We start from the raw sequence: 20,697 nt of genomic DNA, 5'->3' as shown, positions 1-20,697 counted from the left end.
AGTACTGGTCTTACTCGTCTGTGAAATAATGAGTTCATTTCAGGTCTTTGAAAAAACACACACACACAAATGCACACGCAGTTACACAATAGGGCTTTATAAAATATGTAAAGCACACTTTCTCTTAAGAATGGTAAAACCTTTATTAGGAAAACTGCAGCCAATAAGAAAATGCACAGGATAACATAAAAAACAAAGCTGTGTGGGAGAGCTAGCAGCCAGTTTATGGTGTTTTCGAACTGCACGCATAATGAATCCCAAACAACTTGGAGTGGATTGTAAAACTGCACCATAAACCTCCAAACCACACATTTAACTTGTACCATTGTACCACTGCATAAGTGATTTGTGAACCCTTTACTGAGATTTCTGCTCTGACGTCTTGTAAAATTATAGACAGTCACAACGGGACCAAACTAATAGCACATTTTTCATGTCTTTATGAAGCCCTGAGATAGACTGGCAACCTGAATACGCTGTTAAGAAAATGGATGGATGTCTTTATTAAACACATTAAGTTACAAGCTGTAAGTCCAAGCTGGAAAGAGTAAGTCAGCATCTATACCTCAGTAATGATTTCTCCAAAAGATACTCCGAACAAGACAAGTTAACAAGATAGGATAACAGATATTAATCCCTTTAAATCCTTGTAAGATAAATGCATGCAAAGTCACAAAGTTAAATCGCAAGTTCCCTAAAAAACATTACAGAGACGAACAAAGCTGGAGACTACAAAACCAACATCCAAAGATGTTTCTGTTCATCAGTCCACAGTAAGAAAACTCTCTACAAACAGCTGAAATTCAGACCTGTTTCTATGCTAAAAGTGCAATCTTCACGTTTAGTTTGGGGTTAGTTTTAGTCTTGTTTTCATTACAATAATAGGCATGATATTTGTCAGGGGAATATTTATTTAAGAAGTTCAGAATTGATATTAAAATATGAAACAGAACACTCTGTAAAGACAGCAGAGTCAGATTGATGTAAACATGGTAAGTGCCAATAAACACATCCACAAAATCCTCTTCAGAGAGATCCTTTTGGTATCCATCAATAGGCTTTGTGCATAATTCTGGTTGGATATTTGACCAAATTTTTAGCAGAATTGGCAAAGTTCATTTAGTTGGTTGGTTTCATGGATTGGACCCAACTTTTAAGATTAATTCACAAATTTTCATGGATTAGTTTATGCATCCGAAAACCAGTTTTGATGTATTTGGGATCATTTTCCTGTTGGTACTTCCAAGTGTAAACTGTCTCCCTGTTGATTTGCGGTGAAGTTGAAGAATTTGCTGGGAGTCCTGTCACTGTGTCCAAAAAAGCTTAATTTTTGTCTCATATGACCCATCAACCTTGTCTCCAGATGGCATTTGGTTTGTCCGCTTTTTTCTTTGTAAGCATGTTATTAGTCCATGTGATGGCAGTTTCCAGTTCTTTGCAGGCTCGAGTTTTTGTGGTTCCTGGGTTATTCCTGAACATCATAACCAACTTCCTGTCACTGAGGGTGACAGTTTGGGTCTTGTCCAGACCTTCACAAAGTGGTAACACATCAGAATTACTTGTACTCACTGATTAACTTGGAACCTGCAGTTGTTTAGAAATGGCTCCAAGAGACCATTCCAACCTGTGTAACTCGACAATTCTCTTTCCTACATCTTCACTGACTTCCTTGGACTTTTCCGTTGTTCTGAATATTAGTCAGTCCAATGAGTGATGTCACACAAATCCTTTTTATAATGGCAAATAGAAACTACCAGTTGTAGTCAAGCACGATCACTAACAAGTTGATAGAATTTGGCCTTTCCACATTAAAAGACATTGCGTAACCTTTAGCAGAGCTTATTAGATTTGGGTGAGTATGTGTGGAGGAGTATGCATACTTTTGGCTCTGTGTGGATTAAAGAAAATAGTAATGCTGTACTATTATTTCACCCTGGAAAAAAGAACAGTTTAAAATCCCAGAATTACCATATCATTTGTGCCCATGATGAGTGAATGTGAACTTCAGATCTGAACCTGAACGGCCCTCACTGAGAGCTGTGGCATGATTAGCAGAGGGTTGCTCAGTGCTAATAATAGAAATCTCCAGGAATTGCAACAGTTTTGTTAGAGGAATGTCAACATGTTCCCAGGTTACATAAGTTAAATAAGAAGGCATCTGATCAAGCTTACTGCTACTAAAGAAAGTTTTCCCAAGAGACGTTATTCACTAACTTTTCTAGATCCCGATTGCTCACTCCCTGTTTATTGTATAAGTTTAACCTGATTGTGTTTATAGTGGTAATTAAATGAAGATTCGATAATTTTTCTGGTTAATCCGTTTAGAAATACTTGTAAAGGCTCCACAAACACAACAAAGCATTTCAGTCAGAAAATAATTTGACAGCTTTTTTTTTTTCTTTTTTCAGAATATTGAAGTTTATTATAAAGCAGTACATCAGAATAAAAAAAGACGTCGCTGTGGAGGTTCTTGTGCCTGAGCCTAATAATCTTCAAACGCATCCTGAGGTTCTTTTGAAACAGGCTGAAATTACAGAGAGTCCTAGACCACTGTCGAACACCACCCATCCACGTCCAAGGCAGAACGCACGCACGCACGCACACACACACACACACACGCACACACACACAGCCCCTACTGAATTTCTCCCATGTACAGACGTTTATCACTGGCACCAGACAGCACTGTGTAGAGAGACAAAGGAGAAAAAAAAAAAAGGATTCGACTTTGATTTTTGTTTAATGTTTCATAAGGAAGCTTAAAGCGACCTAAGCGCCTAACTTAACATAATTCTGGCATACTGACATCCACCTATCCCAATGTGCCTTCAAGTTATCTTAATTAATTCTTGTGTTAATTAAAAAAGTGTATTTTAGGCCTGAAACACACCTTAACCGATGAAGTTAGTTCACTCACCTATAGGCTCCTCTGGGTGGAAGACCACTTCGTTGACCGAGCCTGCGTGACCCGGCAGTTTGTACAGGATCCTGCGTGATGTGGTGTCCCAAATATACACAAACCTGTAAAACATGATGCAGAAAAAAAAAAAGGTGTTTACATTTGAAATCGCCATATGTTAAAAACTATATACCTGGTCATCTGCTCGTCAATATAAACATCTAATCTAATCTTATTTTTACTGGTAACAAATCACATTTTCGTCACTGCATTTTTCTTAATTATGTCCTTTGCGGGATGTTTGCTTTCAGAAATACAGATTCGATGGTGCACTCAGAGTACAGCAGCTAACCTGAAGGTGACTTGAGCCCTTTGTGTTTGTGTGCGAGCTCATATTCATGTACAGTATGAGTCGGTGTGTTTGCTTCTCACCTGTCGGCCGAGCCTGCAGCTATCTTACTGCCATCAGTAGACCAGGAGCACCTCATCAGGTTCTGAATGACAGGAAAAGATGAATTAGAAACAAAGCATTACATGTGTGAGCTGCTGAGGTGAAAGACAAAAACGCTTGCAGGACTCCAGCTGTTTGTCACTTCAATGAAGAGGGATATAACTTACCTTTTCAAAGTTGTGAACATTGCCCTGGAAAATCTTCACACATCTTTCCTTGGGAGCAAATGGTCGAACATCCCAAATACGGACTGCACAGAGACACAGGGAGACTTCAAGAACAGGATTCACCCATACAGCCAACCACGTTTATGAGCCAAACATGTCTGATAGTACCTGTGTTATCCATGGAGTTTGAGAGAAGGTATGACCCCTCGGAGCTCAGGCTGAGCCCAGTCACTGAGTCACCGTGTCCGTGCATGTTGTAGATCAGCTTATTCTGCCTCAGATCCCACACCTGCAACAACACAATCAATAACTTTGGGTAGGGTTCCTGCAGAAAAGCCATGCAAAGTCATTCTTGAACATTTTATAAGAGGTGCAAAAGTAAAAAATGATTCACTGCTTTATGGTCTTTGCAGTACCTTAGGGAAACAGCGTCCCAACAGTGGCTAAATACAGAGTAGAAACAACTTTTTCACTTGTATTTAAATGAAAAAAAACCAGCGCTGAGCTACACGTTAGCATCAAACCGCTCCAAACTAAGATAAAACCAAAAGTATTTACGCAATCTTTTGTTCATGTTGCTCCAGAATTTAAGAGCCACAACCACTGGGAAATTATTTTTAAAAAACTAATTATAGTAATTTGTCCTGGATACATTCTAAACTGTGCATGAACTACATGTAAAACCTTAGTTTCACTTTTCAGCCTTGTGTTCTTGAACATGACTAGAGGCTCCCTTTCTTCTAATTGAAAATAGTTATGTATGAAAACCCATTTATATGCCTGTCAAGCATGTAACACTTTGATAGGTGGCAAGGATAAACAGCCCACTCTGGCAAGCTGTGCTGAGTCCATAGGTCCTGCTCGCTTCTGCTAATCAAATTCCATCTTTTTGCCTTCTTTGGCCACAGGCGTCCAAGATAATTATTTGAAATTAAAGCGGCGCCATGAAGTGAAAAATTGGCCCAGCCGAGATTTAATTTCACTAATACACTATGTGTGCTGTGATAATAAAATCCACAGCATAAACAATCTCGTTTTTCAGGATACCCTCGAAAGAACATGGACAAGAAGTTCCATCAGCAGTAACGTGTTTCCAGCGTCATTCTACCTTGATGTCATTGTCGATGCCTCCTGACAGGATCTGATCGCTGGTGTCGTTGAAAGTCACAGCCAGCACCTGGTAGGTGTTCTGGAAAGTGTGGATGGCTCCTTTTTTACGGATGTCCCAGAGCTACAGAGCAGACAGTGACATCAAACAGAAAGCACAATCAGACCTTCATGTTTAATTTTGTGGGACAAAAATGTGGCATCCAGACCTAAAGATGTGGATAAAAATAAAGCTGGAAAACTCACCTTCACTGTCCCGTCGTCACTGCCGGTGCAGATGAGTTGGGGTCCACGGCGAGCTGGGTAGCATGTATTAACGAAGGAAGTGTGGCCCTTCAAGCGCTTGATCCTCTCGCCCGTTTCACTGTCCCAAACACCTACAGTTTTGTCTGTGCTGGCTGAGAACAGCATGCTGAAATGACATAGCAGGAAATAACAGTTAGTTAACCCTTTATAAAGAGCACAGGGTTATTAAGCCCTTAATAGGAAGTGCTGATTGCATGTGTCCTTTGCTAAAGATCTCCACCTACTTACCTGCCATCTGTGTTGTAGTGCAGCTCCATCACTGCTCCACTGTGTCCCTTCAGTGTGGCGTAATTTTCGCAATCTCCATACACGTTCCAGAGCACTGCAGCAAAAAAACACAAAACACCGGTACACACCAAGTTATTCACAGTGAAGAAGTCGTTGCCTCACTGCAGAGATTTACTGGGAGTTTAACTAACTTACATATGAGTCTGTCAAATCCTGAAGAGGCAAGGGTGGCTCCATTGGGGTGAAACTTGCAGCAGTACACCTCACCCTCGTGGCCAGACATTAGCATGATGGGAGCCTGGAGGCTGGAGGTCCGTGGGGGGCCCTATGGGAGACATATACGTGGTTAATACAGAGGTTGAGGTTAAAGAGGGAATTTCAGAAAAAATGTACTGATGTGAGGCTATGACAAGAGGACCTTGCAGTACAGTCAGTGGCATGGGTTTTGATTTATATGGTAACACTTTAAACAATAACTAATACAATGTTTCCCCATTATCAGTTCTTTCTTGATTCCTGATCAGTTTTCTTTGTGGGAACAAAAGCCGGGATCAAAGGCAGCTGTTGGTATAGAAACGTGTCCTGCCAGGTGACCTGGGAGGGTAGATACATCTGGAGGCAGATGATTAAAGGTTTCAGTATCTTGTTTCTAAATATTCAGGTAACTTATCCAGTTTAATCATACTGGATATTTTTAGCTTGTATTTATAATTTATTATAAAATCAGATATGGACTGTGAACGTGGGTCAAAGTGTTGTTGTTGTTTCTTTTATATAATAGTCTCAAAAACAAATGTCAAGGTCATATTTAATGAAATGCTGGTGTTTTAATGCGAATAAAGATGATCTGCAAGGATCATCTACCTCCATCTCAAGCATCCTCCTCTCTCACACCAACCCTCTGCATGACATCCTTCACTACATCAAAGGATCTTCTGTGAGGTCTTCCTCATTTCCTCCATCTTCAACATCCCATCCACTATCCCTCCTCTCCACATGTCCAAACCATCTCAGCCCTCTCTAACTGCTCAATCTGCAATGTCCCTCTGATGAAACTTTGCATGCATCTTTAGTATTGTCCATTCGGGTCCTTCCCAATGTAAATCTGAACGTTTTCAATTTGTCAGAGCCATGATACACCATCCAAACCATACATACAGCAGGTCTCATTACCACCTTCCCTTTCACTCCTGTAGCTGCTCTTCCACAATCCATGGACTGCATCCTGGCTGCACTCTCTTCTTCCCTTATCTAATGCCCCGTCCGTTGCTTTGGATGTTTGAACCCATTTATGTAAACTCATATACCCTCACTGTTACACCTCCCATCAGACTGGAATTTGATGCGTCTCCCTCTCATTCACACACGAGTTCTCTTTTGTGTCTTCTGACTTTCATTCCTCTTCTCTCCACCACATACCTCCACCTCACCAGGCTCTCTTCCCCCTGCTCCCTCCTCTCACTACATATCGGCTGCAGACATCATAGTCTACCGGCACTCTTGCCTGGCCTCATCTTTCAGCCTCTCCATCAAGGCTGCAAACAAGAAAGGGGCACAGAGCCAAACCCTGACATAATCCTACCCCCACCTTGAATAGTCGAAATGTCAGAGTTAACAGCCAAAGGAATAAAGGTATCTATTTGTTCTACACTGAGATACAAAGTAGGGGTTACCTGGGAGTAACTTCCTGAATTCAGAATAGAAATGGTGGTCAAGATAGTTGATAATGTCTTTTACTTTCTTTATCACCCGTGTTTCTCAGTGTAAACACAAATCTCTTTGCGCGACCCCCGTTATTTTGGAGCTGGTATTATCAATGTTGCTGAGAGTTTCTATCCTTAAAAGATAAAACATTAAACCAGAACACAAAAGAACATTTTCTGTGATCGCTTTAAAAACTCTTTTTAAACAATCGTTTACCCAAATCTAGATGGAGACATTGTAAAAAGCATCAAAGTGAGAGCTAATGCTGTGCTAATTTTATTTGCATGTTTATCTGTCTCGCTGGCAGCCCAGATAATGAACCTAAAATCACCACAAAGGGAAAATGTGACTTTTTTCCAGGCGGCTTTATATATAATTAATGACAAAGCGTACACAGTATAGTGTGGTTACTTGTTCTAAGTGTTTGAGTCTACTTCAGTAGCCACCCCTCCCGGTTGTAGTAACAGCTACCCTCCGTACCGTGGCCACGAGTTGCTGAGACTGCGCCGCCGCTATCAGCTCCGTCCGGGGCCGCTTCACGGCGGAAGGAACCACCGCCATGTCTGCCGCTCTTTTCATAGGCTCAATCATCTTTACAGGACAAAAATCCGCAAAAATTTAAAGCTTTAACGATACAATTTACAAAAAATGAATGGACGTCTTTCATACGAGACGTCGGAGGAAGTAGCACCAACGTATCAACACAGAAGAAGTACTTCCTGTGAGCGCGAGGAATACTATTGGTCGAGGTTTGCAACGGCTAAGATGATTGGTAGATTAGCCGCTCCGCTTGTTGTTGAAACGTTTTGAACCGGATGTAAAATAACCATCGTATCAATCCGAAAGGTAACGCTGATCATTTTAAAATTATTTTCTCTGAAATTATTGCTGCATGAGGTTATGTTTATTGCTTATTATAAACTAGAACGTTAAGCAGGCACGGGCCCATTTTCTTGTTCATATTTTATTTATTCAATATCTGTTTATTCATTTATTATAGCTCTTTAGTGTGGCTAACATTAGCCGAGGAGCTGCTGTTCCATTCAGCTTTTGTGTTTGAGATAAAAAAGTGAGTCTAATAGGTTTTTATTGCTATCCAAGAGATCCAACACATAGCTGTGAAGCTCATAAAAATCACTTTCGGGTACAAAATATGACACGGCTGAATAGCAAGTCAGCATGCGAGTGGGGGTAAAATAATCAGTGAACATAATAAATTAAACCAATCTCTTTTTAGATTTAGCTTTTGTATACTGTTAGGATCAAATGAACTGTGTTGACATTTGACTTCAGTAAAAAAAATATGTCTTTGTTTTAGCATGAAATTCCATGACTTTTCCTAAAGTGACCCAAAATACACGAAAATTAAAATGTTTAAAAATTCATAGTGTTTGTACAATGAGGCTGTTCTAGGTCGTATCTATTCAGATGGATTTTAGATCCACCGGTGTGGTTCAAATAACAGAAAATTTTGGTTTTAGGGAATTTTAAAATGGTACATTCCATGCATGGAATAATAAATTGGCATAGAAATATTTATATATTGAGGTCATACAGAGGTCAGAGGGTGCCTTGGCACAAGATCTGAAATAGGATGCCATGATCATGGGGTAGTTAGAACCGTTGCCTTACACCAGGAAAGTTCCTGTTTCAGAACCTGTCAGTGGCCTTTTGGTGTGAAGTTTCCTCTAGGTACTTGGGCTTCTGGCCACACTCCAAAGACATACGTGATTCTAAATTGGCTGTGGATGTGAGGTGAATAAAGTGCTTAAAAGTGCTGCATGAATGTATAGTTAAAATGTGCTTGTAGTCTAAAGTGGTCATAAAGACTAGAAAACTGATGTATAAATTCAAAAACAATGCAAAAATACCCGCCATGTAAGAATGTGACCTACAAATAAACAAATTAGAATTAGTTTATTCTGAGCTAACAGAGTTTAAACTCACTAAGATTAAAACAGAGAGTATAAATGCACCTGATCTGCCATTTCAGGGATTGTGGGAATCCAAGCGCAAGATTCAGTTATTGGAAACCGTGGCTGTTTTGAGACGATGTCCGACCGTGACCGCCGACCATCAGAGCCGGCTGGGCTGGATGGTTTGCCACCACTGTACAGCATTGCCAAAGGAGAGGTGGTTTCAGTGCAAACTTATGGAGCATTTGTTCGACTGCCGGGATACAGGAAGGAAGGTCAGTGAAAAGATTTGATTATTCAGATGAAAAATAAAGAAAAATAGGTTGAAGAAGAAAAAAAACAAAGTGTTGTTTTGTCTGGAGATCTCTTCCTGTTAAAAGGGAGTTCTTCCTTCCTACTGTCACCATGTGCTTGCTCATAGGGGGCAGTAATATTATTGGAGTTTTTCCTTTAAAATTGCAGGTCATTACCTTACAGTACAAAGTGTCTTGAGTCAAACAAAACACTTTATACTGTTATACTTGTTGTTGTGAATTGGTACTATGTAAATAAACCTGAAAACAACAAAACCCTTAAAAAAGGACATACATGTAAGTATAGTAGGTAAGCCTGCCCTAATTATTGTAGCGTCTTTACTTTACAATGGGTGGCTGTAGCTCACAGGTCATCTACTGATCGGAAGGTTGGTGGTTCGATCCCTGGCTCCTCCAGTCTGCATGCCAAGTATCCTTGGGCAAGATACTAACCCCAAGCTGCTCTCCGATGCATCCATCGGCGTGTGAATGTTGTTCACACGCCGTCTAAACTGTAGACTCAGTTTAGAGTCAGTGCTTGGGAGAATGGGTGTGATTGGGTGAATGTGGCATGTTGTATACAGCACTTTGAGGACTCCTGGAGAGTAGAAAAGCTATATAAGAATCAGTCCATTTACCATTTACAATACAAAGTACCTTGAGGTGACTGCTGGTATGATTTGGTGCTATATAAAATTGAATTGAATTAGTGTACTGTCTCACTGTGTGTAAGAAGACAAGGCTGAAAGACTTCAAAGACACAGGTCAAAGTAAGATATTTCACATTCTTGTTATGTTTAAAAAAAATTGTTCTTTTTGGCTTATTAGCACAATCATAGTTTCTTCTATTATAATTCATTTGTGTTATCTTCATAGCAACAGAAATTGAAGATGTGTGTGTACAGACAGGAGGTGTGGGAGGATGGTTGGGCAGGGTTGATAAGAAGTGGGACACGTTGATGAAGTGGGATGACTCGTATCTATATTTACACTTGCGTTACCTCTTTGATAATGAAGTATGATTTATTGTGGCTTGGCCTTGACCTACATGTCCAGTTAAACAGCAGCTTTTCATTTTCACCACCGGAGGGCAAACCGAACAACTTGTGCTCACACATTCATAACCTGTAGCCTAAAAAATGATTTGGAGAGAACTTGTATGCTTTATTTAAATTACAGTCCCTTTGAAGTGAGAGTCAGTTAAAGTGGTTTGAAGTAGATGTAATGATTAAGCACAGTTATATGATTTAGTTGGTCAAATGTTATTGAAGCTTGATAACAGCTGGAAATAAGTTTGATTCTTAATTTAGTATTTGGGTTTTCATTTGTCATCCAACACGTATTCATGTGTCAACCTTTTCTGTAGGTCATGAATGCTCACCATGAAGTGCTGTACAAAAGTCTTGAGCCACTCCTTATTTCTTTATGTTTTGCTGAAAATGGGTGCAGTGATTTATTCAAACCTGTGCAAACATGAATGGAAATACAGAGTTTGTACAATTCTAATGAGCTCAAAAGTTAATATTTGTTATAACCACATTTATATTTCACAACATAGTCTTAACTCTGTTACCTAACTTTCTTTAGGTAGTCTTCAGGAATAGTTCTCCAGGCTTTTTGAAGGACATTCAAAGCTCCTCTTTGGATGTTGGCTGCTGTTTGTTCCATTCTCCCACACTGTTTCAATAATGCTGAAATCTGAGCTCATGGGAGGCTAATCCATGACTGGTATAATGGTTATGCATTATAAGTTTTTCTATCTGGGTATGCTTTTGCTGCATTGGTATCATGTTTTACAGATGGTTGTAGACACTCTTGTATTTTCTCATGACCTTCTCTGTACATATTGACAACGATATGAACAAAAAATAATAATAATTTTGGATTCATAACTTAATAAGACCTGTTGCAACTGATTTTCAATCCACTTCTTGTGTAATGTGGCATTTGGCCTTCAGAAAAGGCTGAAGAACTGTTGTTCAAGACCGTTTTATAAATTACGAAAGAAAGTCTGGTTCCAAATATAAAGACATGAGGGTTTGCTTAAGACTTTTGAAAGTATTAATGTATTTTAGGTGATATCTAAGTAAATGAGATTTGTCCTTTGCTTTCACAGGTCTGGTACATGTGAGTGAGATGTCAGCTTCCCGGGTGGAGAACGCTTCAGAAATTGTGGATGTGGGAGAACATGTGTGGATTAAAGTCATAGGGAGAGAGGTAACAATATCACACGTGTTTTGGACAACATTTGTTAAATGAAGGTATTCTTCAACTCCAAACCCCAGAAAGGCTGCATTAAAAGCCCTCCTTTACCCTTAAACCTGAAAAGGTGTCAGAAACTGCCACTCCAGTGGGCTCAAACTCAACCTGGTTCTCATAAAGATAGTCACAGACGTGCACACACAGAGCAGAAAGTTTACAGCTTCTTCCTCTGCTCATCAGGTTCAGGGTGACAAGGTGAAGCTGTCTTTCTCCATGAAAGCTGTCAATCAGGGAACAGGGCGGGACTTGGACCCCAACAATGTTATGGCAGAGTAAGTGCTTACGGATTCATTGTGTGTGTTTTCATGTGTCTGAACAGGTGTGTGTGTGTTGTTAACATCTGTGTGTGTGTGTTTATAGGCAGGATTCAAGGCGGCGTAAGCAGTTTAGAGACCAAACCAGCAACAGGATCACGCTGGAGGCTGTGCTCAACACAACGTGTTCAAAGTGCGGCTGCAAGGGTGAGGTGACATCATGAGTCATGTAATGTGTCGAAGAGACTGTGCTTGTTTCACACAGATGGCTGATTTGTTTGAATTCACACTGCAGTTGTTAAATAAATTGTTACTCTCTTCAGGTCACTTTACAAAGGACTGTTTCTCTGCTCCTGGCCTGCAGTACGCTCTCTTGCCTGAAGAGGACGATGAAGAGCCACAGCAGCAACCATCTACAGCCGCACAACATCAAGATTCAGACAAAAAGAAGAAAAAGAAGGTGACAATGTGACCTTTAAAGCCCTGCGCAGCTCTCGCTTCCTTTTCCGCTCTACCTTTCCTTTGCTGATTCTTTCTTTCTCTCTTTCATCTGATGCAACAACCCCCACATGTCTCTCTGCATGACATGCGGTTGTGACCACATTGGGAGTCTGTTGCCTGGAAAAATGATTTTTGTGCTGATTTAAGAGGAACATACTTCAGTGTTTGGGTTTTGAGGTATTGAAACTGCTTTTTTGTGCAACTTCTTTGTTTTTAACGCCTATTCTCCAGGAAAAGAAAGCAAAGAAGAAGAGTAAGAAAAGGGAGAGGAAGGAGTCTGAGAGCGACAGCAGCAGCAGCAGCAGCAGTGAATGTAAATCCAAGAGGAGGCGGCAAGAACACGAGCGTGACAGAGATGAGAAGAAGAAGAAGAAACACAAAAAGCACAAATCGCACAAACACAGCTGAGACAAACACAGGGTGAACGTGGTTGGCAGCAGACTGAGAGAAAGACTTCCAGCTTTAATATCTAAACCTTCATTCACTGTCTGTCAAGTTCAAAACTTGAAGGGAAGCGCTGTAAATACAAACATGTGATAATCTCCACTTGTCCTGAAGTTACCCCTCCATAAAGGGAGGAGTCTGCCACACTGTGTAATCAGATAGGTGCAATCGATATGGCGGCAAGTGGCTATCCCTTTCCAAAATCCCGATATTGTTTACAGCTGTTTAGGATCTGGGAAATCCATTATACACAAGCGAGAGGGTAAAAAAGGAGAAGGGAGACACGCACGCACATACACAAGAAATAGTTAAGACATAAACAGGAAGTGTAAGGCACCACAAATGAGCTTTAGAGTAGTGTAATAACACGATAGCCTGAGGTTGTCTGCTGGTTTTGTTTTGTTTTTTTGTGCGTGTTTGCGAGTCTCACCTCGAGGAGACTCTTTAAAGTACACCCAGCCGTCTTCCTGCATGTCCACTGTTTGCTCCATTAAAACTATTTTTATCTGTAAAGGTAACAAAATGTCTCACGATCTCTTTGTTCAAGGACCTTGAACTCCTAATGTTGCCGTCCTTGGAGGACCAAAACACATGTACACGCACACGCAGTGGAATTTTTCAAGCTCTGGTCCACCCATAACCAGTTAATGTTTTAAAGCCTGGACAGGCGCCCCTACACAGCATAGAGCCCAGGTTATGTCACGCAAGTTTTTGTTTTTTATCAGGGTTAGAGGCCCAACATCTTGTTTCTTCTTCTCTGCTGCTTTGACCCAATTTCAAGCTTCTGCTTGTGAGGCTGCTGAGTGAGATCGCTTCCAGCTGCGGCGGTTTGAAACGGCTCCAGTGCGATCCACCGTCAGCGGGTTTAGTTTACCGCTTAATCTCAAAAATGTTCTCTATTTCTTTTCCTTTCTCTGCTCTGACAGTCGTATGAGACACTCGGCATGACTGCACACCCAGACGTGTTGCATTAATACACATACCTGGATTACAACTGCAGTAAACTGTGGATTCTGCATTCATTTACAATGAACTGCAGGCTTTAATTTTAACCTTGGGTTGATCTTATGTTGTTTTTTTTCTGTGCAGAGTGTACCTGGAATAGGTGACACATTATGTTTTAAGATGTTAAATGATTTGGAAAAAGATTGTTTAAAGGCAGCTAGAGGAAACTTTTTTTTTTTTAAATAAAAACCTTGTGTTTTAGAGTTATTATCGCATTTTTATTAGTTCTTATTCTTGATTTTCAATCCAGTGTAGTTCTGAAGTAATTAGCAGACACTTTGATGTCTGATCCTGATTGCACAGTGTATCTGTCGACGGCTGTTCCTCTTGACTGTTCCCTCCCTGTTTTACAGCACGGAGTTGTTATCTGTAAATTTGTCTGAGAACACATTTGAGCTCCAGATGTCAGTTTTCAAACTAGCCGTGAAAAGATTTTCAAGCACGAGCCGAATGATTGTGACACATTGGTCGTTATCGTTTGCTCAAATTGGAATTACTAGTATGATCCAGGTACTGTATCAGCCTTGTGATGTTTCAAATCCACAAAGCACTGAGCACTATGACTGTATAGTTTATACAGTGTGCTACGCTGCACATGCACTGTACATACCTATATATGATATATGTGTTTGGGTTAGTATCATAAAATGAAAAACAGCCCTGTGAGTGAGCATAGTAAAAAAGCTGTTCTGCAGAAATGTAGTAAAAATCCAAAGTTTGAAAATGTAAATGTATAGTTATTTATTTAAGGGCTCCAGCGTGATTAGTTTTGCATGAGCTTTGCATAAAATCAACTGTGCTCTGTTCAGGAGCTGTGAAGCCACATCAACATGGTGTCATGGCGACGTGAAGAAAATTCAGACCAGGTTTACCCTGCAAGAGGACCTCTCACACCTGTATGTTAGTGGCTCAAACTGTGTCACTTAGTGCTCAGAGCTGCCTTAATTCTTCTTGGCAGAGATTCAACAAGGTCCTGGAAACAGCTTTTCTGCTCATTTGCTTTGTTTGTGTTTACTCTGCAAAATTTTCAACACACTGCAGGTACAGTGCGCAAAAACAGCCGCATCCATAATCTCTACCCTTACTCCATCCATTCGTTCCTCAACCATTTCAGCTCCGGGTAACTTTAGGAGGCAGTCGCAGCAGGAGGTGGCCTTTCACCCCTTTACCCTGCATTTAGTTGGCAGTGCGTCACTAGCACATGACACCAGTGTACCCCGGGAAGGAATGATATGAATTTAGACAGCACATGCACAGGCCTAATTCAAGTACAGGACATAACATTATCCACACAAGTACAAGCTTTACCTCAACTTTCCTTTAACCTCACCAGGGCAAAGGCAAGATCCACACTCATCTGTGCACACACACAGGAGCTGCTAAGAGGCTATAATTAACCTCCATGTGAGTCCCTCTAAAGCCCACTGTGATGGAAAATGTGGTCACACATCTCGAGTCTATAGTTGTGTTGGACTACTGAACTCGTCAACCCTCCTGTTTAAAAGTACAGCTCAGATTGGAACAATTTCACGCTCAATCCGCCTCGAATACAGCCCTGAATGCACGAGATCAACCTCGCAATCAGCCTCCCCGAATAAAGCTTTAAATTGATCATTTAGATCCCAGATCAGTTTTTCCTGAGCAACGTTTCTTGTACCTCTGGGCTACGGACCGTCATTAAAACAAAGAAAAACACATCCAGGGAGCATTTTTTTTCCTCCAGTCTGTCCATCAGTGTAGACACTTTTATTTGAAACGTATCAGAACTCCACAGGAAAACTTTTCAAACACTTTTCCAGGCAACATGTTCTTCCAGGCCACATTCTTAAAAAAGAGAAGAAATGCAGACCTGGAGTCTTACAGAGAAACAAACATCAAAAAAATTGATGGAATTTATTCATTGTTTCTTACAGTAGAATGAACAACGTATAAAGGAGGTGGGGAGGAAGAAAAGGAGTCGGAGGTCACAGTCAATACTAAATTAATACTAAAAGGGACAATGACGGGGGTCGATAGCAGCCATATGAGGAGGTGGGGTTGTTTTTCTTTTTGGCCTGTTTTGAAGAAGTGTTAAGGAGTCTGGGATGCGGGATTTTAGTTGATGCAGGTAGCTGCTGAAATGTTGTGGGATTTCTTTTTCTTTACTCTGCCTTCTCGTAGCGACGCGTGCAAACAACCTCTCCAAGTTTGAGTGTCTGTTTGAAGAGAGAAGAGAAGTTACATACACATACATACAGAAGTTACATTTGAATTATTCTTTTTTTGGGGGGGGTGGGTTACTGACCAGCAAGAGAACGTTGCCGTTGACTTCCCTGACCAGGCTGGTCTCCTTTTCGTCCCACCGCTGAATGTGCACCAGCTTCCCGTCCTCTATCTTGACAATAGACTGGCGGGGAGCAGAAACGAGAGTCAGACACACATCCAGCGAGCGAGTGAGGATCATTTAAATCAGTGGTTCGGCTTTCTGTTATTTCATTGTGCGCTTCACCATTGCGCACAATGAAACTGTGCAATCAGAGAGGACGACAACGACTTGTTGGGTAATTCATGTGCTCGTGCAACAGCCCACAGAGACATCAGTCTGAATGTGAGCTCGCAATAGCCACAGCTTCTTGCCATCAGCAAACACTCTGCAGTATACATTTAGTTAAAGTGTATGCTCCTTGCTCCTTTCCCCCGTAACGTTCCCTTTAAACGCTACCGCGCACTTAACTTTATCTCTTTCCCAAAGCTTTATGTCATCCCATCACGACTGTTTCCACGGCGATCCATCAGCCTGTGCACTTTAATTATCACACCATATTTCTGTATGGTTACTTCTCCAGTGTGCAGGGAGGTTCCAGCAGACTTCTCCTTACCTCATACGAAGCCTGCTTAAAACCTCTTTCATAAAAGGCTAAATGCAAGGTTTTGCATTGTTCAAATTGGACCTTTGACCTCTCACCTTGACCTTCCTGTCGTCGGCGGTTGTCTCGTCGAACTCCTTTCCCAGCGTGAAGCTGAGCTCTGTGTTTTTCATGGTACTCTGAGTCTTCAGCGTCACCGTGTCGCCGTCCACTGAGATGATGGTGGTGGGCTTGGTGAGGTTGGCCACTTTCCGTGTAGCGAAGCCCACGCCTGTGTAACAACACAAATTTAAAACAACCAGGTAAGTCAGGTGAGGTGTGCTGAGGGTGGATTATCCCCGTGGGAAATAAACAAGTCTAAAGGTGAGGCAGAGACTCAACCTGTTTCTCTGCCGCTGGCACTGATCCTCTCACATAGGGGCAAAGGTTGTACCAGTGTATCAAGCAGATGTTGAGATATTCTAACCCGACTTAAAGGAAACGTCCTGGGAGTGTTTACAGATACCGAAAGGAATATGTTGTTGCACATCCAGAGCAAAAGCCGTTGGTTTGCCCCCGGGCTGCCCTTCATCTGACATGCCCTCTAATCTCTCCTTTATCAGCCACTTCAGCGTGCTGCACGTTCTTCAAACACTGCAGAGTCCCTCTGACCTGGGAGAGTGCCTGTTTGAGCATGTGTGTGTGTGCAAATTATTACCTGCTTTCCTGGTGTGCGTTTGTGTGTGTATGAGGGATTGAGTGAATTTGTTTCTCTGGGTAAACGTGATTCGCACCATTTCTTTTACTGAAGGGAAAAAAATCTGTTTCTGTTTGAAGTTAACAACCCAATTCATTTACAGCAGCGACATTCCCATAGCACATGTGTGTGTAGATGCCTCATCGATTAAAAGGACTGGGGTTAGAGGTTAAAGGGCGTCTGCTTGTTACCGTGATCAGAGGAAATACGTCGATGGTGATGTGGCTCTACACAGCTGTAAAACAAACTCCATCCACCTGCCTCCATTCCACGCTCCACAGCCATGTGTGTGCCAGGAGCCAAACTATATCTCCATGTTCCCGTCCCACCAGCTCCTCCTTCCAGCTTGATATTCGGCTCCTCCCATGACCTCACACAATGAACAGCTTTCAGCGAAGGTCACCCACATTATACTACACTGTGTGTGTCTGTGTGTATGAATGCCATTCAGTGATTCCCACAGTGGGGCTGATTTTTTTTTCTTCACTCAAAAAAGAAAGGGGGGGGGGGGGTCCTCCCTCCTTTCCAGCACTTGGCCCATGTGGTCAGCCATGATTCCTCTTTTTCCTCCCTCCCTCTGGTGCCCATCTTCTCCTGCTGTATTTCTGTTCCCAACCTACGCTTCGCTCCACCCTTTACTCTACAGCCTACCCCTTTATTTCTCCATTTGAAGCCTCCCTTATTTGCTCCCATGATTGATCATTTTTTCCCACACCCTGTATCAACAAGCTACTTAAAACAGTTTACATAATGAAACACACCTTATACCATTCAGCTCGCCTCAAACCCGTCTCAACATGCGCTCGCTTGCAGCACTGGCACTACTGCTGCATCCTCTGTTTCACACGCATGCGCGCACACTCCCCTGCGCAATGTGCATGCATTAAAAAAAAAAAACAGAAGAAGAAAGAAATAGAAATACACGGAACACTTACCCAGCTCTTTCATGTAATCATCAAATTTATCGCTCTCCTTGAGGAGCCATGTGCCAACGAAAGCATCGACCATGTCTGCAGCGGTGCGGAGGAATGAGGGCGAGAGAGAAAGACGGTGTGTGTGAGTGAGTGTGTGTGTGAGGGAGAGAGAGAGGCGACAAAGCAGGGGAGCGTCAGAATGAGAGACGAGAGAAAGAGACAGGGGGAGTAATGTAAAGCACCACCAGCTTTGCTGTGATCTTACTGGCTGAATGTACCGGCTGTTCGTGATGTCATCAGTCTGTGTCACCCACAGACTGCCGGGCGGGGGATGGGGAGGAGAGGGGGGGGGAGCAAAAAGAGAACACGTGATAGCCTTGGTTTTGTCAAAGTGATCGCCATGCAAATAAATTGTGTTTGAATTGCTTGAAAGGTTTGTTTGCATCTGCTTTCTGTTCGTATTATCAGCCATAATAAAGAGGATCAGAGAGGGCTTTAGTAGAGAAATCAAAGAAGAGGGAGAAAGGGCAGAGTGGAGAAGTCAATGGGGAGGAGGTGGAGGAGTACGAGGAGGTGAGCCTGAGGGAAAAGAGGCCCACCATTGAGTCTTTTTTTTTTTTTTTTTGCAGCTGTTGGTTGTAAATGTCGTATTTTCTCTGCCCTACTTTTACTCCCTAGTTGTTCTCCTCATCTCTGGTCTCTCCACCTGGGGGGTTTCCATCCACCTGCACTGTGTGGTTTGCCGGTTATTTTGATGACCTAAATGTGGCTCACCAAAGTGTGAAAAGTGTAACCAAATGTGTATGTGTGTTTGTGAGAGTGCTTGTAAACACAGATACAGGTCCGAGTATGCTGGCAGACGTGTGTTGCAGTTATGACTGTGAAGATAAGAGTGCTGGTGTGTTACTATAGTGCTTGTTTTCTAGACACAAATACAAAACTTGTTCATCTCCAACCGGTTAGAGATTGCTGCCCCTTCCTTGTTCTGCCAGAGGTTTCTTCCTGTTAAAAGGTAGTTTTTCCCTGTTGACAAATTGCTTGTTCATAGGGTTGTTTGATTACAGTTTCAAACGACTTGCAATACAAAGCGCCTTCAGGTGATTTTTGCTGTGATTTGTTACTATTGAATTGATCTGTATTAACCCCAGAACACTATCGCTGGGTGATTTTCACCCGAGCAAATACATTTACATGATTTCTCTTTCCTGCAGCTGTTAGCGTGTCGAGCAGACTGTGCCTTCACCAGGGAAGTCTCAAATGTACCAGGAATAGGTGGATCAAAGACCAGCCTTCCAGTGTCATTATTTATTTATTTATTTTTAGGAATTTTCCTTTTGTTAAATTCCAGATTTTTCTGTAATTGGCAGCATTATCTTAGGGTCCCCCCATGACACTTTTTTCATTTTGTTAGACGTGACACAGGTGAAAGTAAAAGCAGACCACTCTGATTCAGATCCCTATCAGATCCCTGCTACAAAGTCCACGTAATATCTCGGTAGACCTCTTGGAGGACAGAGCAGGTCCTTGTCTGCAGACTTCACAGCAAGTTAGTGGATGTCATGAGTCATTTCTCTTTCAGCTCTACCAAGCTAAATGAGAATTTCTGGCTTTTGCAACAACACATCTGACAAAGTGGATTGCCTTAGTTTGCTGCATGTGCGAAAGGGAAACTTTGCAGAGTCCGGAGAATCAGATCCAGATGTTATAGCATAATAACTGCATTGTAAGACTCAATAAATACACCTTGTTGTTATGTTTGGAGTCAGACATCTTCCTGGTGCAGAAAATGCAAATACTCCACCAAATGTGGAGTTTCCTGACAGAAAAGGTACCATCCATCCATCCATTTCTGAAACACTTTTGGGGAACACATTTGGGAGATTAAAAACAGGAACACAGAGGGCAAGACTTCACTGATGGAAGCACATTGTTCTTCGGTCTTTTCATTGCTCTCGTAGTTCCTGATCATACAGCAGAAACAAGCTAAATAGGAATAGAGCAGCATTTTAGGAAAAATGCGGAGAGATCCAGGCAATAAAATATTAGCTTAGCACAGAACCTAGAGTAACTATTTAGACAAGGCATCTGTCCAAAGATAAGTTCAGACAGCTGCAGATGCCAAGCACAAGCAGTCATTCTAGTTATACTTTTAGAAGTCCACTGGAGTCTGCTTGATGGACACACATGCATAGTTGGAGCATTTATGCTGTAGTCACAATAAAACTGGAGATAATGGAGTTAAAAAAGTACACCAGGGAGCACATATAAACCTCTCTAGTTAACATAGTTAAAAAAAAATTATTTTTCCAGAAAAGAAAAAAGCTTAAATGAAAAACCTTTAGCTGTAGCTTGTGCTGGACTAGGTTGAATGGAATATTTCCCAAGGTTTCCCATTACAGCTGTGTTTTTTCTCCTCCTTTTTAAAAATAGTACTCATGTGTTTTTTATAGTACTCAGGTCTGTATTATTAAGCTTTTGAGTTACAGATGGTTGATGTTTCAGTTTTACTCAAAGAACGCAGTTTTTGGTAGATTAGTCTCTTTTAATACCACTGTGTAGTATCTAGGCTAACCAAGCTAGCTAACTAGTGTTAGGCTGTGTCCCCACAGAAAGCAGGAAGAAGCACATTGCTTTGAAGCTGACAGTTGGTCCCTAGTGGATGTT

General features: G+C 41.7%; 3 protein-coding genes across 3 annotated transcripts; 1 reads left to right on the top strand and 2 right to left on the bottom strand.

Annotated features, from left to right (window-relative positions):
* Positions 1-2,374: 2,374 nt before the first annotated feature.
* On the bottom strand, positions 2,375-7,571 carry snrnp40 (small nuclear ribonucleoprotein 40 (U5)). Its single transcript, XM_085446085.1, has 10 exons — positions 7,343-7,571; positions 5,354-5,483; positions 5,159-5,252; positions 4,871-5,036; positions 4,626-4,748; positions 3,686-3,806; positions 3,518-3,600; positions 3,332-3,393; positions 2,918-3,021; positions 2,375-2,685 (listed from the first exon to the last, which is right to left on the bottom strand). Exons 1-10 carry the CDS (start codon positions 7,451-7,453, stop codon positions 2,636-2,638), a joined length of 1,044 nt encoding a protein of 347 aa, XP_085302211.1. The 5' UTR covers positions 7,454-7,571; the 3' UTR covers positions 2,375-2,635.
* A 56-nt stretch (positions 7,572-7,627) lies between these two features.
* On the top strand, positions 7,628-13,740 carry zcchc17 (zinc finger, CCHC domain containing 17). The gene is made up of 7 exons (XM_085446087.1): positions 7,628-7,708; positions 8,856-9,053; positions 11,188-11,288; positions 11,514-11,605; positions 11,694-11,794; positions 11,911-12,047; positions 12,320-13,740. The coding sequence occupies exons 2-7, from the start codon at positions 8,915-8,917 to the stop codon at positions 12,494-12,496; spliced, it is 747 nt and encodes a 248-aa protein (XP_085302213.1). The 5' UTR covers positions 7,628-7,708; positions 8,856-8,914; the 3' UTR covers positions 12,497-13,740.
* A 1,659-nt stretch (positions 13,741-15,399) lies between these two features.
* On the bottom strand, positions 15,400-18,254 carry fabp3 (fatty acid binding protein 3, muscle and heart). Its single transcript, XM_085445778.1, has 4 exons — positions 18,055-18,254; positions 16,482-16,654; positions 15,822-15,923; positions 15,400-15,732 (listed from the first exon to the last, which is right to left on the bottom strand). Exons 1-4 carry the CDS (start codon positions 18,125-18,127, stop codon positions 15,679-15,681), a joined length of 402 nt encoding a protein of 133 aa, XP_085301904.1. The 5' UTR covers positions 18,128-18,254; the 3' UTR covers positions 15,400-15,678.
* Positions 18,255-20,697: the final 2,443 nt, after the last annotated feature.

The sequence above is a fragment of the Copadichromis virginalis genome, linkage group LG22 (genome assembly GCF_057382275.1).
Source record: "Copadichromis virginalis isolate Kocher_CV1m ecotype Utaka linkage group LG22, C_Virginalis_male_GT1.1, whole genome shotgun sequence".
Taxonomy (NCBI): domain Eukaryota; kingdom Metazoa; phylum Chordata; class Actinopteri; order Cichliformes; family Cichlidae; genus Copadichromis; species Copadichromis virginalis.
The sequence above is the reverse complement of the archived record's forward strand: the minus strand, read 5'-3'. Positions and strand labels throughout refer to the sequence as shown.